The sequence below is a fragment of the Actinia tenebrosa genome, unplaced genomic scaffold (assembly GCF_029948245.1).
Source record: "Actinia tenebrosa isolate PJP-AT-01 unplaced genomic scaffold, QUT_ActTen_1.0 PGA_scaffold1__47_contigs__length_23844297, whole genome shotgun sequence".
Taxonomy (NCBI): Eukaryota; Metazoa; Cnidaria; class Anthozoa; order Actiniaria; family Actiniidae; genus Actinia; species Actinia tenebrosa.
In genome coordinates, this window is record NW_028292578.1 from 19,452,591 (window position 1) to 19,474,798 (window position 22,208).

Here is a 22,208-nt window from a genome sequence, read left to right on the forward strand (position 1 = left end):
AGATTTTTGGTACGTCAAATGGCTGCTAAACTACATCATCTGGTCTTTGTCCTTTTGATCTTCTATTGTCAAACTGTAGAAGCCATAGAAGACGATTTTAGGGAACAAAATGATCAATTTAAGGCAAATTCTCCTACCTTCACTTACGAAATTTCGAAGTAAGTTGGAATAATTAAGCTTTTTTTTTTTATTTAAGCGTTCAATAAACGTATTTTTATTCTTATTCTTATTTTTATTTTCAAATTAGTGAAGCCGAATTGTATAAAAAATAATTTTATTGTATTCATTTTATTGTAGCTATTTAATCTATGCCATCTCTAAGAAAAGGGATAGTACTGGCTGTGGAACTTCTGCTTTATCAGAGGTTGTGAGCAGGATTTTGACAGATTCTGGAGTCGAAGGGGTTTTAATTAACAATCGTATACTGAATGTATTTGGAAAAACGATTTCTGTTTTAAAGAGCAAAGCAAAGGCTGCAGCTAGGAAGGGTGGCTTCTCTCTCAGGAGATTAGAAAATAAATGGAGAGGGACTACTCATAAATTTACTGTGTACTACTCAGAAATTGACAAGTGTGCACTTGAACAACAGAACAGTAATCTTAGAGGCCAAAAAAGAGCATTAGAAGACACTGTTGTGGAAGAAGTGTCAAAAAGGCTGAAAGTAGAAGAAAAACTACAGGCTGCTCTTGAAAAATCGGAAAGCTCTTGTAACTTCTACAAAAAGAGATTCAAAAATTTAGTCAAAAAAGTTATAAAGAACCAGGAAAAAGCAACACCAAACAAAAGAGGGTCTTCAAAGAAAAAGAGTTTTCATGAGTTCACAAAAAGGCACCAATACAGGGTAAAGGGCCAGATGAAAGAGCAATGTAATGCAACCCTCTCCTTTCTTGGTCATCATGACTTCATTGCTACAAAAGTAGAGATCTTTAACAATGCAACCCAAGAATATGAAACCTTACAGCTAGTTGATAAAGATCAACTCCCTCTCAAAGAGAACAATCCTGTAACACTCACTGATGAGGAAATTACTGATCTCAACTTTTGGCTGTACATAAAGGACAAATTTAACATTTCCAATGAAGCTTGGCATGAACTGGCCTTGAAATCAACTGAAATGCCAAATATGTATCGACTTAATAAAAGAATATCAGATTTGAATGCCAAATGGAGGCTTACAGACACACCAGGAGAGGCAGAGGGTGTTCAGATTTCATTTAAGGAAAGCTTGATTGAACAAACCAAGAGGCTTAAAAACAAGGGGATGCTAAAAAATGAAAATACAATCAAGGTGAAGTTGAGTGGTGATGGAACAAGTATTGGCAAAAGATTAAAAATAGTTAATTTTACTTACACTATACTCAATGAAAAGGATATTGCAATGAGTGATAAAGGTAATTATTTATTGGCTGTAATGAAAACCACAGAAACCTATGACAATCTTGCAGAAAGTCTAAGTCACTTAAAAACAGAAATGGAAAACTTTGATGAAATTGATGTTGAAGGGCAAAAGTTTAAAATTGAATACTTCCTAGGAGGTGATTGGAAATTCTTAGCATGTGTCTGTGGATTAGGCCCAGCAAACCAGGATTATGCATGCATTTATTGCAAGTGTCCCAGAGAATCTAGATGTGATATAACCAAAACCTGGTCCTTAACTGATAAGAAGTTTGGAGCAAGGACACATGATGAAATAACTGAACATTCAAGATCCAAACGGTTTAATTGCAAATCAAAACCCCTCTTCAATTTTATTCCACTAGACCATGTTATCATTGATACTTTGCACTTGTTTTTAAGAATATCAGACAACCTCATTGAGCTTCTGATTAGAGAATTGAGGAGGAAGGATGCAATTGAAAATGTTAAAACTTTTCCAAATGGTTTTAAAAGGGAAAAATACAAACACATGGCAGGGTATGAGGCATTTTTAAAGAACATTGGAATAACATTTGAATGGAAGGTAGAGCCAAATACTAAAAAACTTGATTATAGGGATCTAACTGGACCAGAAAAACTAACTGTTTTTCAGCACATTGACTTCAATACTCTGCTTCCAACATATGAATACACAGATAATTTGAAGAAACTTTGGGGTGATTTTTTGGACATTATTGGAGATTTAAAACTGGACTATGATAATGAAGAATCAACAGTCAAGCTGAAAGATAAAATAAAATCCTGGTTTCAACAATTTCTTAATCTTTATCAGGGTAAAGATATTACACCATATATGCACACTCTTTACTGTCATGTTCCTGAATTGTTGAAGCTATACAAAAATATTGCACATTTCAATCAACAAGGGATGGAAAAATATAATGATACGGCATCTAAAAATTATTTCAGATCATCCAACCACCGAGGGGTATCTGCTTTGAGACAACTCTTCTGGAAAAAACAAAGAGTGCAGCACCTTGAGGCAGAAGGTTACCAGCGAGAAAAAAATTCTTTGACTTGCTCAAACTGTCTGGAACAAGGTCACAACATTAAGACATGCACCAAAAAATGCAAAAGGTGTGCATTTGAAGTTTGCTGTGGTCATCTTGATAAAGTGAATAATAAGTGGGTGCCAAGCTGCACTTTGTGAGTTTTCAGTAATTATGAATTTAGACATAAAGCAGTTTTTTACAGTATGTGGTTTAGCATTTAGGAAACACGCACAAAACAAGCAAACAAAATTGCAATACTGTTTATCATTGATATTTTAATATAACCATGGCTATTAACAAGTTTTCAGTTGTGAGTTTTCAGCAATTATGAATTTAGACATAAAGCAGTTTTTTTACAGTATGTGGTTTAGCATTTAGGAAACATGCACAAAACAAACAAACAAAATTGCAATAATGTTTATCATTGATATTTTGATATAACCATGGCTATTAACAAAATGTTGTCTTTATAATTCTTGAAAAGGAATCCATTAAATCCATTGAGTATCTGAAGGTAAATGTTTATGTATTGTTTTTAAGATATTGCTTCCTATTTTCATCACCTCGTACAAACGTAAATACAAGCATAAATGAATCCTCGATTTCTGATTTAACATATTTACCACCAATGTACTTAAACTCTTGAATTGGGTTCTTCTTAGTGATCCAGTACCGTACAGTTTGTTTTTCTACAAAAGCATAATCTCCAATGCAATTAAGAATCCTCTCATCCCACCTTGTCCCTAGTATAGCGTCCAAAGACCGGTTGTCTTCCAATTTATAAATGTCTTTTCCCCTATGAAGAATACTGTTTGTGATCTTTCCAAGTCCGGAGTAAAAGACATCCTGTTCAACATTTATTTCTATTCTCGTCGAAGGGTCGTCCCGTCGGCCTGACCACAAAGCTCTTTTAATTGAGCGATAAAGCTGTTCATGAAAAACAAACTTTCGGTCTTCTAGTGACTGCTGGCCTGGAATATAAGCTTTCTCCAAGCGAATAAATGGAAAGTATTCGCCTTCGTTGTCATAGTCTCGCCATTCTTCAAACTTGTCGCTATATCCAACAAAATGGATTTTCAACTTCTTTCTTTCCCTATCGACTTCAACAATCTCAACATCGTAAAGACTTTTGTCGTTTTTTTGCTTTCGCTTTATTCCTGGTTCTTTTTTACGACTACATTCCTCAATGAATCGTTTTGGTGGACGAGAAAAACGTTTTACACGGTCCGCCATCTTGTTTTCGGTCATCAGTGAGCATGCGCACCAGAACTGAATTGTGTTATTGTCACCAATATCAAATGTCATATCAATATATGGAATGATTTTCATATGCAATGAGTAGCCAGACCGCTTCGTTGACATTAAGTCACCTATTGTTCGAGTTCCTGTACGACGTTCAAGGAAAGACGATCGACCTGATACAAAATAGTTTTGCATGAAACTGGAGCTAAGGAAACAAGATGGCGGAGTGTGTTGTGGCCAGATAACTCAATGCTTCTTAAATGGAGAAGCTTAAACCCCAGGACGCGCAAAACAATACAAAATTATGGCATGAAATAGAGTACTTTATTGTATTTAATTCACAAATTGAATACACAACCTGTTAAGTAATTGTACAATAGCTACAATTATGGTGATGATTGCAATGAATATTGTTACGTTTTCATAAATTAAATTACTTATTAACTTTTTATTTTGAATGTAGGATAGGATTAGATAAATTATACCACGGCATTCAAGTAAAAGTTAAAAGTAATTTAAAAAACAGGATCAAGAATATATATACGATATGAAAAAACTGTAAACTATATCTAGAAAAGTTTAAGCCACAACCCACCTACACCTCCCTTTCCTTACCCCTCAGCGTGGCTTTATTTTGATTTTTGATTTTTTTTTTTTTTTTTTTTTTTTTTTTTTTGGTGTAAATATTATATCCCGACAGGGACGTATATGATATCCATGCTAACCATTTTATTTACTAATTATATTTACCTTTTTCGATTTAGAGCTCATCTTTTTATAATCGAATGGGCTGTCGAGGAATTAAGCTATAGCATTAGAGAAATTTCGCATCAGGTTAAGCTCTGCTCTGCTGCCGCTAGAAACACTGGGCATCAATGAAATTCAATATGGCGGCTCTTCCAGTAACATCTTCGTTATGAAGCCTTGCTAAATGTCGAAGGTGTGATGGAAAACGCCTGACTTTTAACTGTACTGAGTTTGAGGTTTGCGGTGCATAGCAGGAACTTCGTGCTAAAGTTCTCTATTGTAACCACTTATTTCTATTTCAGAGTTAAAATAACAGTTTGGAGGAAGAGACCTGCTCTAATAATGATACAATTTCTCAAAAGAATTGACTTAAAAAAGAAGAGAAAAGAATCCACATTCAGCACTACAAACAATCGAGAACGCAAAATTATTTGAGCTAACAAACCTGGAAATCTAGATCTTATATCAGACAGACTTCATTTAGGTTTCTTCATTGGACATATCTGGCTTCTGCTTGGACTTTCTGGAAAAAAAATATTTGAGCTGATTGAATTTTGTCTAAAACAATTATCATTATATCTTATATGATTGTCCTTAAGATATGTGGTACGTTGTTGCACTCGGGGTCCATTGACTCCATCGAAGCTTAAGGTCAGCTTGGCAACTTTAAATCTTTTTTTTTTTTTTTTTCAGTCTGTGAGGTAGCACTGCGCATGTCCTGACTTATACAGCTATCCGGAGGTTTTGTAGGTTTCGACATAAATATATAGATCAACTATTTGTCGAGATCGAGCAACAAAACCGCAACGGCTGATCACGATACGGCAGTAAAATAACGAAATGTCAAAGCTGGATTGTCCTGGTTTGAACTTTGTTTAGTTGAACAGATAAGCAGCAATTTGGTGCAGTTTTGAGATTGGCACTGATTGATCAAGAAATAATGCCGAAAATTCGAACTTTTACGGCATCATAAGTTAAGAACTTTACCATGCACATCAGTATTACTGAATTCTTGTTCATGGCAACGGCTAAGCCAATGTATAGGATACTTTCCACATCTTGATTATTTTTTTGACTTTTTCGTATGAAGTTCTTCCTCTTAATCTACCTTGTTTGTTCAGCTCTTCGGCAACCCTTTCTGCTTCTTCAAACGTCAGGCCTTCTGGATTGGCCATATAGTTTCCCTCTTTCTGTAACATTTTCAACGCTTTCTCAATAGAAGGTTCCCAACAAATCTTTTCCTTCAAATCCACCCACCTTTTCAAAGCTTTTTGTCTTTCGTGGTCATCGAGCAAGTATTCATCGTTAATATCTTCTTCAATGTCTTTTACTTTGTAAGGGTAATCTTCAGCGAACTGGTCAGGCAGCACGATGTGGTACATGATGGCCTGTAGAATCCAACATACTTGCCCAATATAAGACTGGCAATAATTTATATCCTGGCAAAACCTGCCCTGGGCTGCTTCAAATTCCTTCAACTCATTTTTCATACCAACACTTTCGTCTGTCAGCGTTGTTATTTCTTGGTTGAGTAGCTTATTTACTTTATTGGCTTCTTCTATTTCTCTCTTAAACTCTTTATCTAATTCTTGGATGATTTTGGCATGGTTTTCACTAAATTCCTTTATTTCTTTCTCCAGCTTTATTTTGTTTTGTTCAACCGCTTCTTCCAAAGAATCTAGCCTAGTCTCTCTTTCGTGAAGAGTTTTGCTCAGCGCTTCTTTTTTCGCCTTAAGTTCTTTTATTCCATCCGTCAGATCTGATAATTCTTTCTTAAGGTTAGTGATTTCTTGTTTGCGATTTTCTAATTCATTGCTAAGGACTTTGTTTTCCCGGTCATCGCTGGGTTTTAGGCCATAAGCATGGCTTTGGGTATCAAAATCATGAATTTTCTTCAGTTTCTGGTTTGGTCTTCTGTCAGTCTCAAACATCAAATCATCATCAAGCGTCATCGAAACGGTCTCACATTCCATTGACGGATTATAATGTGGTATTAGTAAAGTCATTCTAAGTTATCTGAGGAAAAATTAAAAATGCAATATTATCAACTGATTTTATTTAAAGATTATGGTCATAAATAACTTCCTCAAAGCAAAAATAACAAGTAAAAAATGTATAATACAGTAAAACCCCGCATATAAGAACCTAAAGTTTAAGAACCTGTCAGGCTGAAATTTTCAATTTAAGCACCCTTCAAATAAGAACCATTTCAGGCTGAAATCTCAAAGTAGGTTCTTAATTTCCAAATACAAAGTCAATCTGTTTTATTTTCTTGTAAATAATAAAATACAGTACTCTGTAATTTATTATTTACAAGAAAATAAAAATCGAGGTTCTTACACGCGGGGTTTTACTGTATTCGTTTTACGAGGGTAGAAGTGAATAGCTCTGTAGCTATCAAACCTGTTGCCCTCGTGCTTGACCCCGTGTTTGAATAGGAGCATGCATTTTGTGGTAGAAAACAGTCTAAAAAGAAAGCCAGTCGGTACGGCTAATAAAGAGATAACTATAACCTTATTTTTCGTCTTCTTATAAGTCTAATAAGTTCGGTAAAGTTCGGTTCATATCTCAATGCCGGCCGCGAGTGATGCTAACAAAATCTTTCACTCATCATCAGATAGTTATTTATGTTCTCGTTTTTGAGAAAAAGTATATATCACTGCGATTGCTTCTTTTTTTCTATTTGAAATAGTTTACTTTTGTGGCTAAATGTTCCTTTTCATGTATGTAATATAAAAGTCGTCCGGTTTCCAAGATACCAGGAAAAAAATGTCAGTGTTTAATAGCGCAGCGCAGCCGTGACGTCATAAAAACGAAGACAAACATGGGTTATTATTGTAACCGTATAAGTAAAAATAATAAAATCGGTTCGTATAATCCTCAGTAGCGGTTAAACAGAATGCAAGGTTTGTCCGAATCTTTAAGCTATTTTTAGAATCAGTGCGCTGCGCTATTATGATCTATACTTTCGATTGGATTTCTTGAAATCTGTAACAAGAAATGCACTGAAAAGTTAAGAAAGCGGCGAATTCTTGTCTGTTTGCCATCCCTTCTTGTATAACCTGTTTGGGGCTTAGGTCGAGTTAACCTTTTGCGACTAAATTCTGCTGAAGGATACTGCACTGATGCATGAATTAGGGAATTTTTCCTTGAGGTTAAGCGAAAGGGAAAATGTGAAGCTAAACATTAATTGTACATTCTTTGCTATGGTAGTAGAATTTTTTTTTTTTAACTGGATATTGCGATAAATGGCAATTCAGTGAGATCAGTTTTTATGTTGATAAATTGAAATGTCTGACGGGAAAAACATGTTTCCAACAAGGTTAATAGTACTACGCGCAAAAAACTCGTATTTGTAATCTAAAACTGACATCGAGAAGCTGGAGTAATGACACCCTCTCGAGGGCACCGCGAAATTCCTGGAGCCAGCATAATCTTATTTTTAGAACAACGAGCAATTTCCAAGAATCGTTGTTTGAAAGAATTGCACCCGAAGTAAATGATGGCTCGTTTCCTCATTTGCACAACTACCAGACCGAAACATAAATATCAAACCGAAAGGTCGAGTTTCTTTCTTCTTTGTCTTCTTAATTTTTCAGTACATAGCAGCAAAAGTAAATTGTAAATTGTAAATTAAAAGTAAATTGGACTTTCAGACATGCCTGATAAATTGGACTTCACAAAATGGAAAAACTTAGTGTCCATGCTTGAAACTTAAGGCTAATTCTTTCATATAGTGTTTCGGTTAATACAGTATCTTGGTCTGACGAAAGTATACTTCCGAATTTTTTAGTATACTTTGAGAAAACAAACATTTATTTTCTCACTTATACTCTTCAAAATGTTTAGAAAACGTGCTGAAATGCACGCACGCGCAAACGTTTTTCTCTAATGTCGGTTTAGTGTCAATCTCGAACCCAGAGCCTGCGTTCCTTCTGTCCTGCGGTAAAGAAAGAGTGCTCTCATAATCCATTTTATGAGACCAGGGTTTCTTGGACTTCCGGTATAACAGCGCGTGCGTTCAAAGACTTGCTAAAAATTAAAAGAAAATTTTTCCAATTTATAATTTCTACTATGATCTTAACTTTGATTTTTAGTTTGGTTTTTACTTTGATTTACTTTTTACTTTTATTATTTTGATCGGTTACATCTCACTTTCCAAAAATTGCGCATGCGCCAAAATGTGGATTATGCCAGAGCCCTCGTTCTTCACCGCAGGTTGAAAGAAACGCAGGCTCTGGGTACGAGATTTGTTTAGCGTAAAATATTACGCAAGCATCCTCGTGGGGACTATATATCTTCAGTCGCAAGAGTTCCCAAGTGTCTTCTTTTCATGGTAGGGCCGAATATAATACATCGTAATCAGCACACAAAATGTTTTCTTCGTTAAAAATACCTGCCATGATTTTCGAGGACAATTCATTGGCCTGATTTTTGAATTTATGGTTAACACTGAATTTACTCGAAAAATGCCGATATGATATTTTACCCATCGCTAACGATGAACAACAGACTCTTGTATAATCCGTAGAATACTAACACTGTCCATCATGCATTCGAATTCAAAGTCAGGAAAGTTTTATAAGCTCGAACCAAAGTAAACTTAATATCCATTGATCACCAATACCAATGGAAGTTTGAACTAATATTCCAAAATCAATCAATTGTACCCGGCAGTAGCACGAAGAATGATACAGTGCTTTTGCGACATACATCCAAAATGTCGGACAACTTCGAGATACACGCGAGAAGGCGCGATCAAACTCCCTAGCTTTGCTTCTGGGTTTTATATCGCTCCTCAGAGTCAGGGGACTCTAGCAGCGCTCTAAACATCGAATATTTTATAAATTTCAGACCGTTTTCAAAGTAATTTTTGAAAGTTGCATCTGGAGTAAAATTTGATGACTGCGCGATTGTTCGGTACAGTTCGCGGTTTCGACAAGACATGCACATGCAGCTTCCTTCATATTTAAATTGCAAAAAATTAAATTGCACCATTTAAAAAGAAACTAAAACAAGTCGGTGGAAATCAAAATGAATAAGGTTTCTACATCAAATTCTATCAACGGTAACTTAGCGAAGAAAAGATGGAGAAAACTTGTCGCAATAAATCGAACACGCTTAAACAACTAGCAAAGGATTCAATGGTTGCCGTAGAAAGTTACCATCTTGTTCAAAAAGTCCAAGAACTAATTCACTTGTTTCCTTACGATTTACTCGATCGATATAATCTTATATATGTATATATAGTTATATTTTAGTCTATTTTTTTCCCTTACCTTATTCTATCGACGAAAACCCCGCCGGACTTCCCAAAAAACGATGGCCGTACGTCTAGCAATTCAGCGAAATCTTATATTTCTTCCTTCATTAGCGCTTTATATTGCGTTGCTCGCATTGGTATCATGGTGCGTTTTGATTGGCAGCTAAAACGTATCAAGAAATGCCCTATTGTTTGGTACTAAAGTTGAAGAACAATAGCAGGGATTAGCAAAGGATTAGCATATAATTAAGCCTGACAAGTCACTCGTAAATTCGCCAACTCGAGTGGCAACGAACACCATCGGAAAAGTTTCGTAAAACTTTCGTAAAGGGAGCAAAATCACAACTCTACCCCCCTTAGGCTAACTTTTGTATAGTTACCAAACTCTCACTACACTACCCCACTAGGTTAAAATCGCTTGAAGTATCCTTGCCGATGGGGGTAGGGATGAGGTGGATTTTTAACTTCGCTCGCACAAAACTATATCTCATCATCGCTTCGAATGAAACTTTAAACCATGTCATCGGTTCTTATTTTTCTTGATTCCGCTAAACACCTATTGTTCGCGTCTAATCTTAATTATTTGAACTGAAGTATTTCTAAGATGCCGTAACAATTTATGCAAGACTCACAACTTTTTCGTCTAAAATTACTGTTCACTAAACTTGAAAAAAGACGGTTACTTGGCTAGAACAAATAACCTATTTCTCTTAAAAGCTTTTGAATGCTTTACAGCTTCACAAAAAACACGCGCGAACGGCCGTCAGATGAATAAAAACTGAAATCATAATTTTTCTTATCCAGGGGATCACGTTCAATCTTGAATGTTTCACGTCAGTTCAAGTTTTCTCCTTCACCCAAACAAACAAACACATTAACTTGGCTCGGGAAACTAAAATGGTTTTTAAAACAGAATGTTTGATCCTTCAAACCGTGTTAGTATAAATGGTAGCTTGGTCCATCCTAATGCATATGTTGACTTACTAAGGAGGATGCGATAAATTGGCTCCTTATCGACTATTAAAAACTAGTTGCAATCATAAAATATTTGCTGGAACCTTTTAATTCTTATTTTAAAGATATTTACAAAGTGAAGCTATAATTTCCTATTTTTGCGCCGTGGAGCTGGCGCTGTTGGTGGTCCCATATTCGTACTACTTGTCCTGTCTGCAGATTCATTCGTAGAAGCTGAAATTAAAGTAGATCAGTGTGAGAATATATTAACCTAATCTTCGGACTACGCAGTTTACATCGGATTAAATGCACGTTTATAAAACTGAATTTAGAGCGCTTTCCAATCGCAGGAAATCCAGTTTGCCGTCGCAGACGGAACAAGCCTATATCGCTTCGAAAGCGATGATGTTTCGGCCCGTTATCTATTAATTGTGTGGCATTGCTGTATAAAGAATTTTGTTCTTGCTGTGGTAAATGATTGGGTCTCCTGTATTTTGAAAACAACATGATACAACATGATACAAGTAAGTTTTTTAAAATTACTTACCGGTGCACTACAAGCTTCCTCTTTATTAACTTCCATTACTAAACTTTAAGCCAACCTCTAAATCGCAATATCCAAGACTGAGACTTCGTTTTTCGCGCGCTCGAAAACGAGGTCCTTCCTGTCATAGGTGTTTCCTTTGACACTTCGATCATGACAGATAGCTTTGTCCCAAGCCAGTATACTTGCAACATGGCAGGCAACGTTTCATTCACGGTAAGAGAATGCAGTTTGAATTTTTTGAAGTAGATAGCATTTAAATAACGAATTTTAACTACTAAACAATATTGAAGGCATTTATAAAGAAATTAAAAATGAATGTTATATATCTTGAAATAGATTTCGACAACTGATCCACAAGTTCACGCTTATCTGGAGGAGTTATCAAACTACCTCCAGGGTCATCTACAGTTAATTGACCAGGTAATAGAGTTGAAATGAATCACATCTCTTAAACATATTCTAGCTAGTTAATAATTTTTTTAAATTGTGTTGTGTTTTCAGGCGGATCCAGGAATTGATCCTTACAGAAGATGGTAAGGAATACTTTTATTGTTAAGAACTATTTTAAAAAACTGTGTTTGAACTGATATATATTTTAAGTATTTATGATCGCTATTTTTATTTTAGGGACTACATGCTTGCGAGAAATATGGAATTTATCCGTAATCAGTTTCCAGAAAACGATGAAAATGGTAAGTCATGAATAAACTTGATAGAGTGTTTTTTGTTTTGACCACCGAAACTACGCGTTTAACGCTTTGAATGAAGTTAACAATTCGGACGTATTTCAAGGCGTTTTCACAACATTCCAAGGCATGTGTATTGCTAAAGCTTTGTGTTTCAGTGTAATTTCCGATTGACAATAAATGGTTGATTGACGTCAACCAAACTAAAAACCATTTTTTCCCGTCTGCGACGGCAAACTGGATTTCCTGCGATTGGAAAGCGCTCTAAATTCAGTTTTATAAACGTGCATTTAATCCGATGTAAACTGCGTAGTCCGAAGATTAATGATGAAAAGGTAAATTATACACCGTGAAAAGATGAAAAAACTTACTGACGTTTCGGACGTTAGTCCATCGTCGGAGTAAAATGCTAATCCTTTGCTAATCCCTGCTATTGTTCTTCAACTTTAGTACCAAACAATAGGGCATTTCTTGATACGTTTTAGCTGCCAATCAAAACGCACCATGATACCAATGCGAGCAACGCAATATAAAGCGCTAATGAAGGAAGAAATATAAGATTAGACGTACGGCCATCGTTTTTTGGGAAGTCCGGCGGGGTTTTCGTCGATAGAATAAGGTAAGGGAAAAAAATAGACTAAAATATAACTATATATACATATATAAGATTATATCGATCGAGTAAATCGTAAGGAAACAAGTGAATTAGTTCTTGGACTTTTTGAACAAGATGGTAACTTTCTACGGCAACCATTGAATCCTTTGCTAGTTGTTTAAGCGTGTTCGATTTATTGCGACAAGTTTTCTCCATCTTTTCTTCGCTAAGTTACCGTTGATAGAATTTGATGTAGAAACCTTATTCATTTTGATTTCCACCGACTTGTTTTAGTTTCTTTTTAAATGGTGCAATTTAATTTTTTGCAATTTAAATATGAAGGAAGCTGCATGTGCATGTCTTGTCGAAACCGCGAACTGTACCGAACAATCGCGCAGTCATCAAATTTTACTCCAGATGCAACTTTCAAAAATTACTTTGAAAACGGTCTGAAATTTATAAAATATTCGATGTTTAGAGCGCTGCTAGAGTCCCCTGACTCTGAGGAGCGATATAAAACCCAGAAGCAAAGCTAGGGAGTTTGATCGCGCCTTCTCGCGTGTATCTCGAAGTTGTCCGACATTTTGGATGTATGTCGCAAAAGCACTGTATCATTCTTCGTGCTACTGCCGGGTACAATTGATTGATTTTGGAATATTAGTTCAAACTTCCATTGGTATTGGTGATCAATGGATATTAAGTTTACTTTGGTTCGAGCTTATAAAACTTTCCTGACTTTGAATTCGAATGCATGATGGACAGTGTTAGTATTCTACGGATTATACAAGAGTCTGTTGTTCATCGTTAGCGATGGGTAAAATATCATATCGGCATTTTTCGAGTAAATTCAGTGTTAACCATAAATTCAAAAATCAGGCCAATGAATTGTCCTCGAAAATCATGGCAGGTATTTTTAACGAAGAAAACATTTTGTGTGCTGATTACGATGTATTATATTCGGCCCTACCATGAAAAGAAGACACTTGGGAACTCTTGCGACTGAAGATATATAGTCCCCACGAGGATGCTTGCGTAATTTTACGCTAAACAAATCTCGTACCCAGAGCCTGCGTTTCTTTCAACCTGCGGTGAAGAACGAGGGCTCTGGCATAATCCACATTTTGGCGCATGCGCAATTTTTGGAAAGTGAGATGTAACCGATCAAAATAATAAAAGTAAAAAGTAAATCAAAGTAAAAACCAAACTAAAAATCAAAGTTAAGATCATAGTAGAAATTATAAATTGGAAAAATTTTCTTTTAATTTTTAGCAAGTCTTTGAACGCACGCGCTGTTATACCGGAAGTCCAAGAAACCCTGGTCTCATAAAATGGATTATGAGAGCACTCTTTCTTTACCGCAGGACAGAAGGAACGCAGGCTCTGGGTTCGAGATTGACACTAAACCGACATTAGAGAAAAACGTTTGCGCGTGCGTGCATTTCAGCACGTTTTCTAAACATTTTGAAGAGTATAAGTGAGAAAATAAATGTTTGTTTTCTCAAAGTATACTAAAAAATTCGGAAGTATACTTTCGTCAGACCAAGATACTGTATTAACCGAAACACTATATGAAAGAATTAGCCTTAAGTTTCAAGCATGGACACTAAGTTTTTCCATTTTGTGAAGTCCAATTTATCAGGCATGTCTGAAAGTCCAATTTACTTTTAATTTACAATTTACAATTTACTTTTGCTGCTATGTACTGAAAAATTAAGAAGACAAAGAAGAAAGAAACTCGACCTTTCGGTTTGATATTTATGTTTCGGTCTGGTAGTTGTGCAAATGAGGAAACGAGCCATCATTTACTTCGGGTGCAATTCTTTCAAACAACGATTCTTGGAAATTGCTCGTTGTTCTAAAAATAAGATTATGCTGGCTCCAGGAATTTCGCGGTGCCCTCGAGAGGGTGTCATTACTCCAGCTTCTCGATGTCAGTTTTAGATTACAAATACGAGTTTTTTGCGCGTAGTACTATTAACCTTGTTGGAAACATGTTTTTCCCGTCAGACATTTCAATTTATCAACATAAAAACTGATCTCACTGAATTGCCATTTATCGCAATATCCAGTTAAAAAAAAAAAATTCTACTACCATAGCAAAGAATGTACAATTAATGTTTAGCTTCACATTTTCCCTTTCGCTTAACCTCAAGGAAAAATTCCCTAATTCATGCATCAGTGCAGTATCCTTCAGCAGAATTTAGTCGCAAAAGGTTAACTCGACCTAAGCCCCAAACAGGTTATACAAGAAGGGATGGCAAACAGACAAGAATTCGCCGCTTTCTTAACTTTTCAGTGCATTTCTTGTTACAGATTTCAAGAAATCCAATCGAAAGTATAGATCATAATAGCGCAGCGCACTGATTCTAAAAATAGCTTAAAGATTCGGACAAACCTTGCATTCTGTTTAACCGCTACTGAGGATTATACGAACCGATTTTATTATTTTTACTTATACGGTTACAATAATAACCCATGTTTGTCTTCGTTTTTATGACGTCACGGCTGCGCTGCGCTATTAAACACTGACATTTTTTTCCTGGTATCTTGGAAACCGGACGACTTTTATATTACATACATGAAAAGGAACATTTAGCCACAAAAGTAAACTATTTCAAATAGAAAAAAAGAAGCAATCGCAGTGATATATACTTTTTCTCAAAAACGAGAACATAAATAACTATCTGATGATGAGTGAAAGATTTTGTTAGCATCACTCGCGGCCGGCATTGAGATATGAACCGAACTTTACCGAACTTATTAGACTTATAAGAAGACGAAAAATAAGGTTATAGTTATCTCTTTATTAGCCGTACCGACTGGCTTTCTTTTTAGACTGTTTTCTACCACAAAATGCATGCTCCTATTCAAACACGGGGTCAAGCACGAGGGCAACAGGTTTGATAGCTACAGAGCTATTCACTTCTACCCTCGTAAAACGAATACAGTAAAACCCCGCGTGTAAGAACCTCGATTTTTATTTTCTTGTAAATAATAAATTACAGAGTACTGTATTTTATTATTTACAAGAAAATAAAACAGATTGACTTTGTATTTGGAAATTAAGAACCTACTTTGAGATTTCAGCCTGAAATGGTTCTTATTTGAAGGGTATGGCGCGTTTTCGGGTTCAAAATTAGATATGTGTAGCTTGTGCCAATTACTTTTGAATTCATTTCTTTTTACATCTTATTACTTACAAAAACATGTTTGTTTCACTCAAATTACCTTTGAAAACATGTAACCTAGAAGACAACTGACTTTTGAAACTGTTCTTGTGTAAATTATTTTTTTAAATTCATATCTTTCACCACCATGTATTACTTGCAAAAACACGGATTACTTTTGAAACACGTCTTTCGGCATCACTACTTTGAAAACACTGCTCTTTGCAGCATTATTTATCAAAGACCTTCCTTTCACTAAATGACTTTAACAAAACGAATTGAATCCGGTTTGTGCCCATTTAATACTATCGAAGCTAACACCTCGCTTACGTCTAATACAACGATCCTTTTCAATTAATTCTTCACATTCCAACGTAGCGACTTCCGCTTTGGCTTTCATTCATTACTTGCGAACAGTGATCGCATTACTTGCAAACACAAATTACTTTTGAAACATTTTTGAGCCAGGCGTTCCTGGTCAACTCTGAGCCTGATCATGTGACAAGAGACTAGGAGGAGCTAGCCTGCGTAGCCAGGCGTTCCTTGTGGATTTTGGGGGGCCTTGAGGAGACAGGGTGGAAGTACCAGAGACACCAATTCCTCTAGAAGCAATCCATTTCCACGAACTTTCCAATTCTGTAGATTCTTTGAGAGCAATATCTGATGAAGTTAAATCCCAATCTATAAGATACTGCAACTGTTCCCTCGGTATTTCGAATCGTGTGCGACCAACCTGCCCAGAATTACACACTTGGACACACACTTTCCAGAGACAGGGCCGTAGCCACCGGTACGGTTGGTCCGGTTTCAACCGAACCAAAGTTCGGGAAAAAAACATAAGAAAACTAGGAGCAGGCGTAGCTCAGTTGGTTGGTGCGCGACCTTCGGAGCTGAGGTCCACGGTACGATCTTTAGGATCTCCGCGTCTGTTTCGACTTCTCTCTAATCCGTGTAGCTTCAGCTTTAAATACTCTTAAAACAGAACACTGATGGAGAGAGGGGGTAAAGTGCGCACCGTCGGCTTCCATTGATAGCAGTTGAATTTCAACTGAAGGAACTACTGACATTAAATATAGGCACTTTACTTTACTTTAAAACCGAACCAATCAGAAATTTGTGACTGCGACCCCGAAAGATCGTTCTGCCTCTGACAAAAGAGAGGAAACAACCGCTAGGGAGCTCTCTACGTCTGCAAATACTGGTGTATTCGAGGCAATACGTCGAATGTGCTGCGTTATTTGTTGAAGTCGAAAGACTACATAGTCCACCAACTCCTCGCTTGAATCTTGATTTAAGCCTTCTAGAGAGATCGAGCAACAAATGACGAAGGGATGACAGAAGCCTCAACTGTTCTTCAGGAACATTTGAACACATGCAATTATATATTAATACTGGTTGACTAAATTTACATTAAATTTGATAAAGAACTACATAAATAAATATACTACAAGGCGTAAGTTCGCTCCTCCTAGTCTCTTGTCACATGATCAGGCTCAGAGTTGACCAGGAACGCCTGGCTCAAAAATGTTTCAAAAGTAATTTGTGTTTGCAAGTAATGCGATCACTGTTCGCAAGTAATGACTGAAAGCCAAAGCGGAATATTTCATTTTCAATATTTCAATATATTATTTGAGTGCGGCTTCTTGAAGTTATAAAGGTTTTTCCATGCTATATGCTAATGCTTTGACGTATGAGGAGGCATTTATGGTTATTTGTTGTTCCTCGTAATTCGAAACACCGTCTTCTATGTGAAAAATAGCTTGCAATAATTTCTATAAGAGCAATGGGGAAAACAATGACGTATTTCAAATTTAATTTATCTGTGCCAGTAATGTTTTGTATATTAAATGATTACTCCTCATACGTCAAAGCATTAGCATATGGCATGGAAAAACCTTTATAACTTCAAGAAGCCGCACTCAAACTATGAAATATTTTCGGGTTATTCCACATCTAACCCCATGTAGAATCAATACTCAGAATATTGTCAGAAGGGTGATAGGCAAGACTGTGGATCGACTGAGTAAAGCGACATTGCTTGTCGTATGTCTGTAAGTTGTATTGTGATTGGCTACTATAACGATGATTAGATAAACACAGGAGCCAGTTCTTGGAATTGGCACGCACTTGTCTTGTGATTGGCTGCTAAATCCAACTGATAAACAGAGGCAGCCTTGACAAAGTTAATAAGTATTTTTTGAGCCCGACACATAAGTTCTGTGTGTCTAGCTTTCAAACTCCTTGATAGTCCTGACTTTGCCCTTGAATTAAGTTGTTCTTAACCATTCCTTATGGAACAAAAGAAATCTAGATTTTTCTTCGCGTTTCTCTTAACAGTGGCCCATTTTGGTTCAGAATCATTCGTCGCTTAGTTTGCGGTTTACTTTTCTCGGTCTTTCAAAAAATGGTGCTTATTCTTAATATTCATTTTAGTGACAAAATAAAAATGAAAAACAAATAACATAGAAATTAAGAGTGAGACAAAGAAGAAAGAGGCTCGACCTTTCGGTTTGGTATTTGTGTTTCGGTCTGGTAGTTGTGCAAATGAGGAAACGAGCCTTCATAGACTTCGGTCCAATGCAATTCTTCGCAACAGGGAATTTTGGAAATCACTCGATGTTCTAAAAATAAGCCTGTAATTATACTGAGCTTCAGGGATTTCACTGCCCTCGGAGAGAGCGACTTTTTTATTCCGACTTAATGTGAGTCTTAGATTTTATATGCATATCGAGTTTGTGTTTTCGTACTTTTAACCTTCTTGGGGGGAAAACTGTAGACACTTCAAAATATCAACATAAAAATCTGAAATACAATTTATTACGTTCTATTCCTTTGAATTGTACTGCAATAGCAAAGAATGCACAATGTCGTTTCTAATGCCGGTATAGCTCCACACTTTCGCTTTCCTTTAACCTCAAGGGAAAAAAAAAAAACTAATTCGCGTTTCAGACTTTAGAATTTAGTCGCAGAAGGTTAACTCGACGTTTACCAGCAGGGGAAGTTGATATCAAATATAGACTTGACCAAGAAACTGGGGCTTCCTAAGCCTCAAACAGGTTCAGTTAAGGAGGGATGGCTTGAACGCACGAAAACTCGCTTTTATTGAAATTTCTTATATTTCAAGAATAAACGACTGAATAAACGTTCCATTCAAAGTAAGGCAATGATGTAGAAACTGGAAGAGTTTGCTGACCTTAGCTAAGAGATTTTTGGGATTTTAACAATACAGTTTTGCTTCGTTGTTGGTCGGTGTCTTGGCTAGCGCAGTATAATGGCGGTTATAACCGATTTATCTCTTGCCAATATTTAGTTCACAAATTCAGATTTTCCTTTCTTTAAAAAATACTGGTCAATTATAGCGGTCATATTTAGTTTTTTTAAACTGGTATTCTTCACCTCACACGTTCCGAGATTTTGTTGTAGCATTCGAATGAAACATTGAAATTTGTTCCCGTACTTGCGGCCATCTTAGATTTCTCGGACAAATGAACCGGGACTTTTACTCAAAGGAAAATTTAGTCAACCAAAGACAAGATTATCAGTTAGTTTATTAGCATTAATATTAATAAACTGTTTCAGTATTAGCTGTACACAAATTGGCTTTTATTTTAGACTATTTTATTCTCACAAAAAAATAAATAAATAAACACACAAAAAAATCAACACTTCTTCCTATTCGACCACGGGGTAAGAGCGAGGGCCACAAGTTTGTTAGCTACGAAGCTATTTTCGCAGTTCTAGACTCGTAAAACGAATATCATACGTTTGCTTATCTGTTTCATTTTTGTTTTTCTTCAAGACAGCCTGCAGTGGGGACTATCATTTATCATATCTTAATAAAGTGAGTAAAATAATAGTAATGATTGATGAAATAATAGTGTATTTTTAATTTTTCCTTAGATAAGTTAGAATCACTTCACCAAAAGTATAATCCTGCAATGGAATGTGATACAGTTTCGATGACGCTTCATGATTTGATGACTGAGACTGACAGAAGGGCAAACCAGAAACTGAAAGAATTTCATTATCTTGATTCCCAAATCCACGTTAATGGCCTAAAACTCAGCGATGACCTGGAAAGCAAAGTCCTTGGCAAAGAATCAGAGAATAGCAAAGAAGAAGTCACTAACCTTAAGGAAGAATTTCTAGATCTGATGAACAGAATAGAAGAACTTAAGGGGGAAAAACAGGAATCTAGGCTAAAATCTTTGGAAAAAGCGGTTGAACAAAACAAATTAAACCAAGAGAAAGAAATGAAGGAATTTAATGAATGGGTTGCCAACGACATCCTCAAAGTAATGGGCGAGTTTGAGAAGGACTTCGACGAAGCCCATTATAGCTTTAAGAAAGAAGTTAATAAGCGACTCAACCAAGACAAACCAACGCTGAAAAATAATGTTGAAATAAATTATTGCCAGTCTTATATTGCGGAAGTATGTTGGATTCTACAGGCCATGATGTATCACATCGTGCTGCCCGACCAGTTTGCTGAAGATTTGCCGTACAAAGTAAAGAACATTGAAGAAGATATTAACGATGAAGACTTGCTCGATGACCAAGAAAGACAAGAAGCTTGGAAAAGGTGGGTGGATTTGAAGGAAAAGCTTTGTTGGGAACCTTCTATTGAGAAAACGTTGAAAATGTTACAGAAAGAGGGAAACTATATGGACAATCCAGAAGGCCTGACGTTTGAAGAAGCAGAGAGAGTTGCCGAAGAGCTGAACAAACAAGGTAGATTAAGAGGAAGAACCGCATATGAAAAAGTCAAAAAAATTATCAATATGTGGAAAATATCCTATACATTGGCTCAGCCGTTGCCATGAACAAGTATTCAGTACATACTGATGTGCATGGTAAATGTTCTTAACTTATGATGCCGTAAAAGTTCGAATTTTTGGCATTACTTCTTGATCAAAACTGCACCAAATTGTTGTTGCTAATCAGTTCAACTAAACGAAGTTCAAACTAGGACAATTCAGCTTTGACATTTCGTTATTTTACTGCCGTATCGTGATCAGCAGTTGCGGTTTCGTTGCTTGATCTCGATAAATAGTTGATCTATATATTTACGTCGAAACCTACAAAACCTCCGGATAGCTGTATAAGTCAGGACATGCGCAGTGCTACCCTCACAGACTGAAAAAAAAAAGGATTTAAAGTTGCCAAGCTGACCTTAAGACTTTGATGGAGTCAATGGACCCGAGTTTACCATTTTAAATTAACCGGGCTATTTCATGCATTTCTACTATTTTACTCGCCCGAAGGTCACGTGACTACCAGAAGTCGGCATGACCATGCTAAAAATTCTCAACAACCTGAATATCACTTGAGGTCCAAGACTTATTTTCATAGGTTTGAAATATTACAGAAGATACGTTGTTAAAGTTGTTAAATAAATTGGTCAAATACCCTGCCTTAACATGCTTGAGTGAATTCATGTGAAAATTAGCAAGAAATTCTACTCCCCTTCTTTCTTTCTTCTTTTTTTTTTTTTTAACTTTCATTTTTTGGGACAAAAATCAGCCACTTCAATACATTTTCGACTTCTTTGAAAAATAACAAGACAATCCATCTTTCATCATAATTTCCCGGGTTTCATTAGTATTTTACTTTTTAAAATTTATAAAAGATTCAATAAATACCCTCTTTCATCACATATAATTTACTGGTCAAAAATTCCAAAATCAATTAAGTAGGGTTAATCTGCATGGCTGAGACCTACAGATGCAGAAAATGGCTTATGTTTTGAAATTGGCCCCGCCCAGCACCTGTTAAGGCCAAATAGGGGCTTGTGTCGACACTAGCAAGAATTCACTGGAATGATGCAAGAATGGTGTTTTCTGAAACCTCTTAATCTGCTGAACTTAAAACAGTTTATTGCAGGCTTATATCTGTAATATTTGTGAAGTTATCAAAAAAATTTGAATATTGCACTCAAGCACTTCAGAACAAAATAAAACACAAACTGCCATAACAGGTTTTTGAGGATAATTTACTGGGTTTAAGCAATTCCAAAAAAAAAACAGTAAGTGATCTAGTAGGGACACGATAGGCCATTTTGATATATTTTTATTTTCATTTGAAAAATAACAAGAAATTTCCACTTCCTTCAAAAATTCCCATTAGAAAAAAACATTGCGCTAGTATTACTGAAGTTTCATGGTTATATCGTTTACACGCTAGGGACATAATCAGCACTTTATTTCAATGTATTTTCTTCTAAAAAATAAAGAAAAAAATTCCTGTCATCATAATTTTCTGGAGTTCTCTTTATTTCAATATTTTATTGGGACTCTTAGTAGCCATTTCATTACATTCTCATTTAATGTAAAAAAATGTAAAAAATGTCCTCCTCTCTTGAATTATGTCTTAATGTAATAGAATGTTACTTGATGCATAATTTTTGTTTTAATAAATTTCTTTCATTGCTATAAATGGGATATTTTTTCAATTTTTCACTTTCCTTTATTCATTTTCTAGTTCAAGTATGAATGGTGTTCAAAACAAAACGTTTTTTAAATTAAATTTCTAGACTCTTCATTTGTAAAAATAATAGAAGTCTGAAATGGAGTAAATTT

The 22,208-nt window shown here is 35.9% G+C and overlaps 2 protein-coding genes and 1 pseudogene across 6 annotated transcripts; 1 reads left to right on the forward strand and 2 right to left on the reverse strand.

Moving 5' to 3' along the window:
• Positions 1-1,701: 1,701 nt before the first annotated feature.
• Positions 1,702-9,787, reverse strand: LOC148910044 (uncharacterized). Of its 3 annotated transcripts, none has more exons than XM_089032200.1 (4): positions 9,698-9,787; positions 4,864-6,434; positions 4,422-4,461; positions 1,702-3,844 (listed from the first exon to the last, which is right to left on the reverse strand). In XM_089032200.1, the coding sequence occupies exon 2, from the start codon at positions 6,422-6,424 to the stop codon at positions 5,447-5,449; it is 978 nt and encodes a 325-aa protein (XP_088888326.1). In that variant the 5' UTR covers positions 6,425-6,434; positions 9,698-9,787; the 3' UTR covers positions 1,702-3,844; positions 4,422-4,461; positions 4,864-5,446. The 3 variants fall into 3 exon arrangements, with proteins under 3 accessions (XP_088888326.1, XP_088888327.1, XP_088888328.1); XM_089032201.1 differs by having other exon boundaries at positions 4,422-4,477; XM_089032202.1 differs by lacking the exon at positions 4,422-4,461.
• A 2,606-nt stretch (positions 9,788-12,393) lies between these two features.
• On the forward strand, positions 12,394-21,049 carry LOC148910045 (uncharacterized). Of its 3 annotated transcripts, none has more exons than XM_089032204.1 (2): positions 12,394-12,487; positions 19,531-21,049. In XM_089032204.1, exon 2 carries the CDS (start codon positions 19,569-19,571, stop codon positions 20,451-20,453), a length of 885 nt encoding a protein of 294 aa, XP_088888330.1. In that variant the 5' UTR covers positions 12,394-12,487; positions 19,531-19,568; the 3' UTR covers positions 20,454-21,049. The 3 variants fall into 3 exon arrangements, with proteins under 3 accessions (XP_088888330.1, XP_088888331.1, XP_088888329.1); XM_089032205.1 differs by lacking the exon at positions 12,394-12,487 and adding an exon at positions 17,532-17,681; XM_089032203.1 differs by lacking the exon at positions 12,394-12,487 and adding an exon at positions 17,912-18,332.
• Positions 15,914-17,161, reverse strand: LOC148910046 (uncharacterized; annotated as a pseudogene).
• Positions 21,050-22,208: the final 1,159 nt, after the last annotated feature.

Bases quoted from the DNA above. Each gene is read 5' to 3' on its own strand.
- LOC148910045 (XM_089032204.1), top strand. From the start codon at position 19,569: ATGGAATGTGATACAGTTTCGATGACGCTTCATGATTTGATGACTGAG.
- LOC148910044 (XM_089032202.1), bottom strand. From the start codon at position 6,424: ATGACTTTACTAATACCACATTATAATCCGTCAATGGAATGTGAGACC.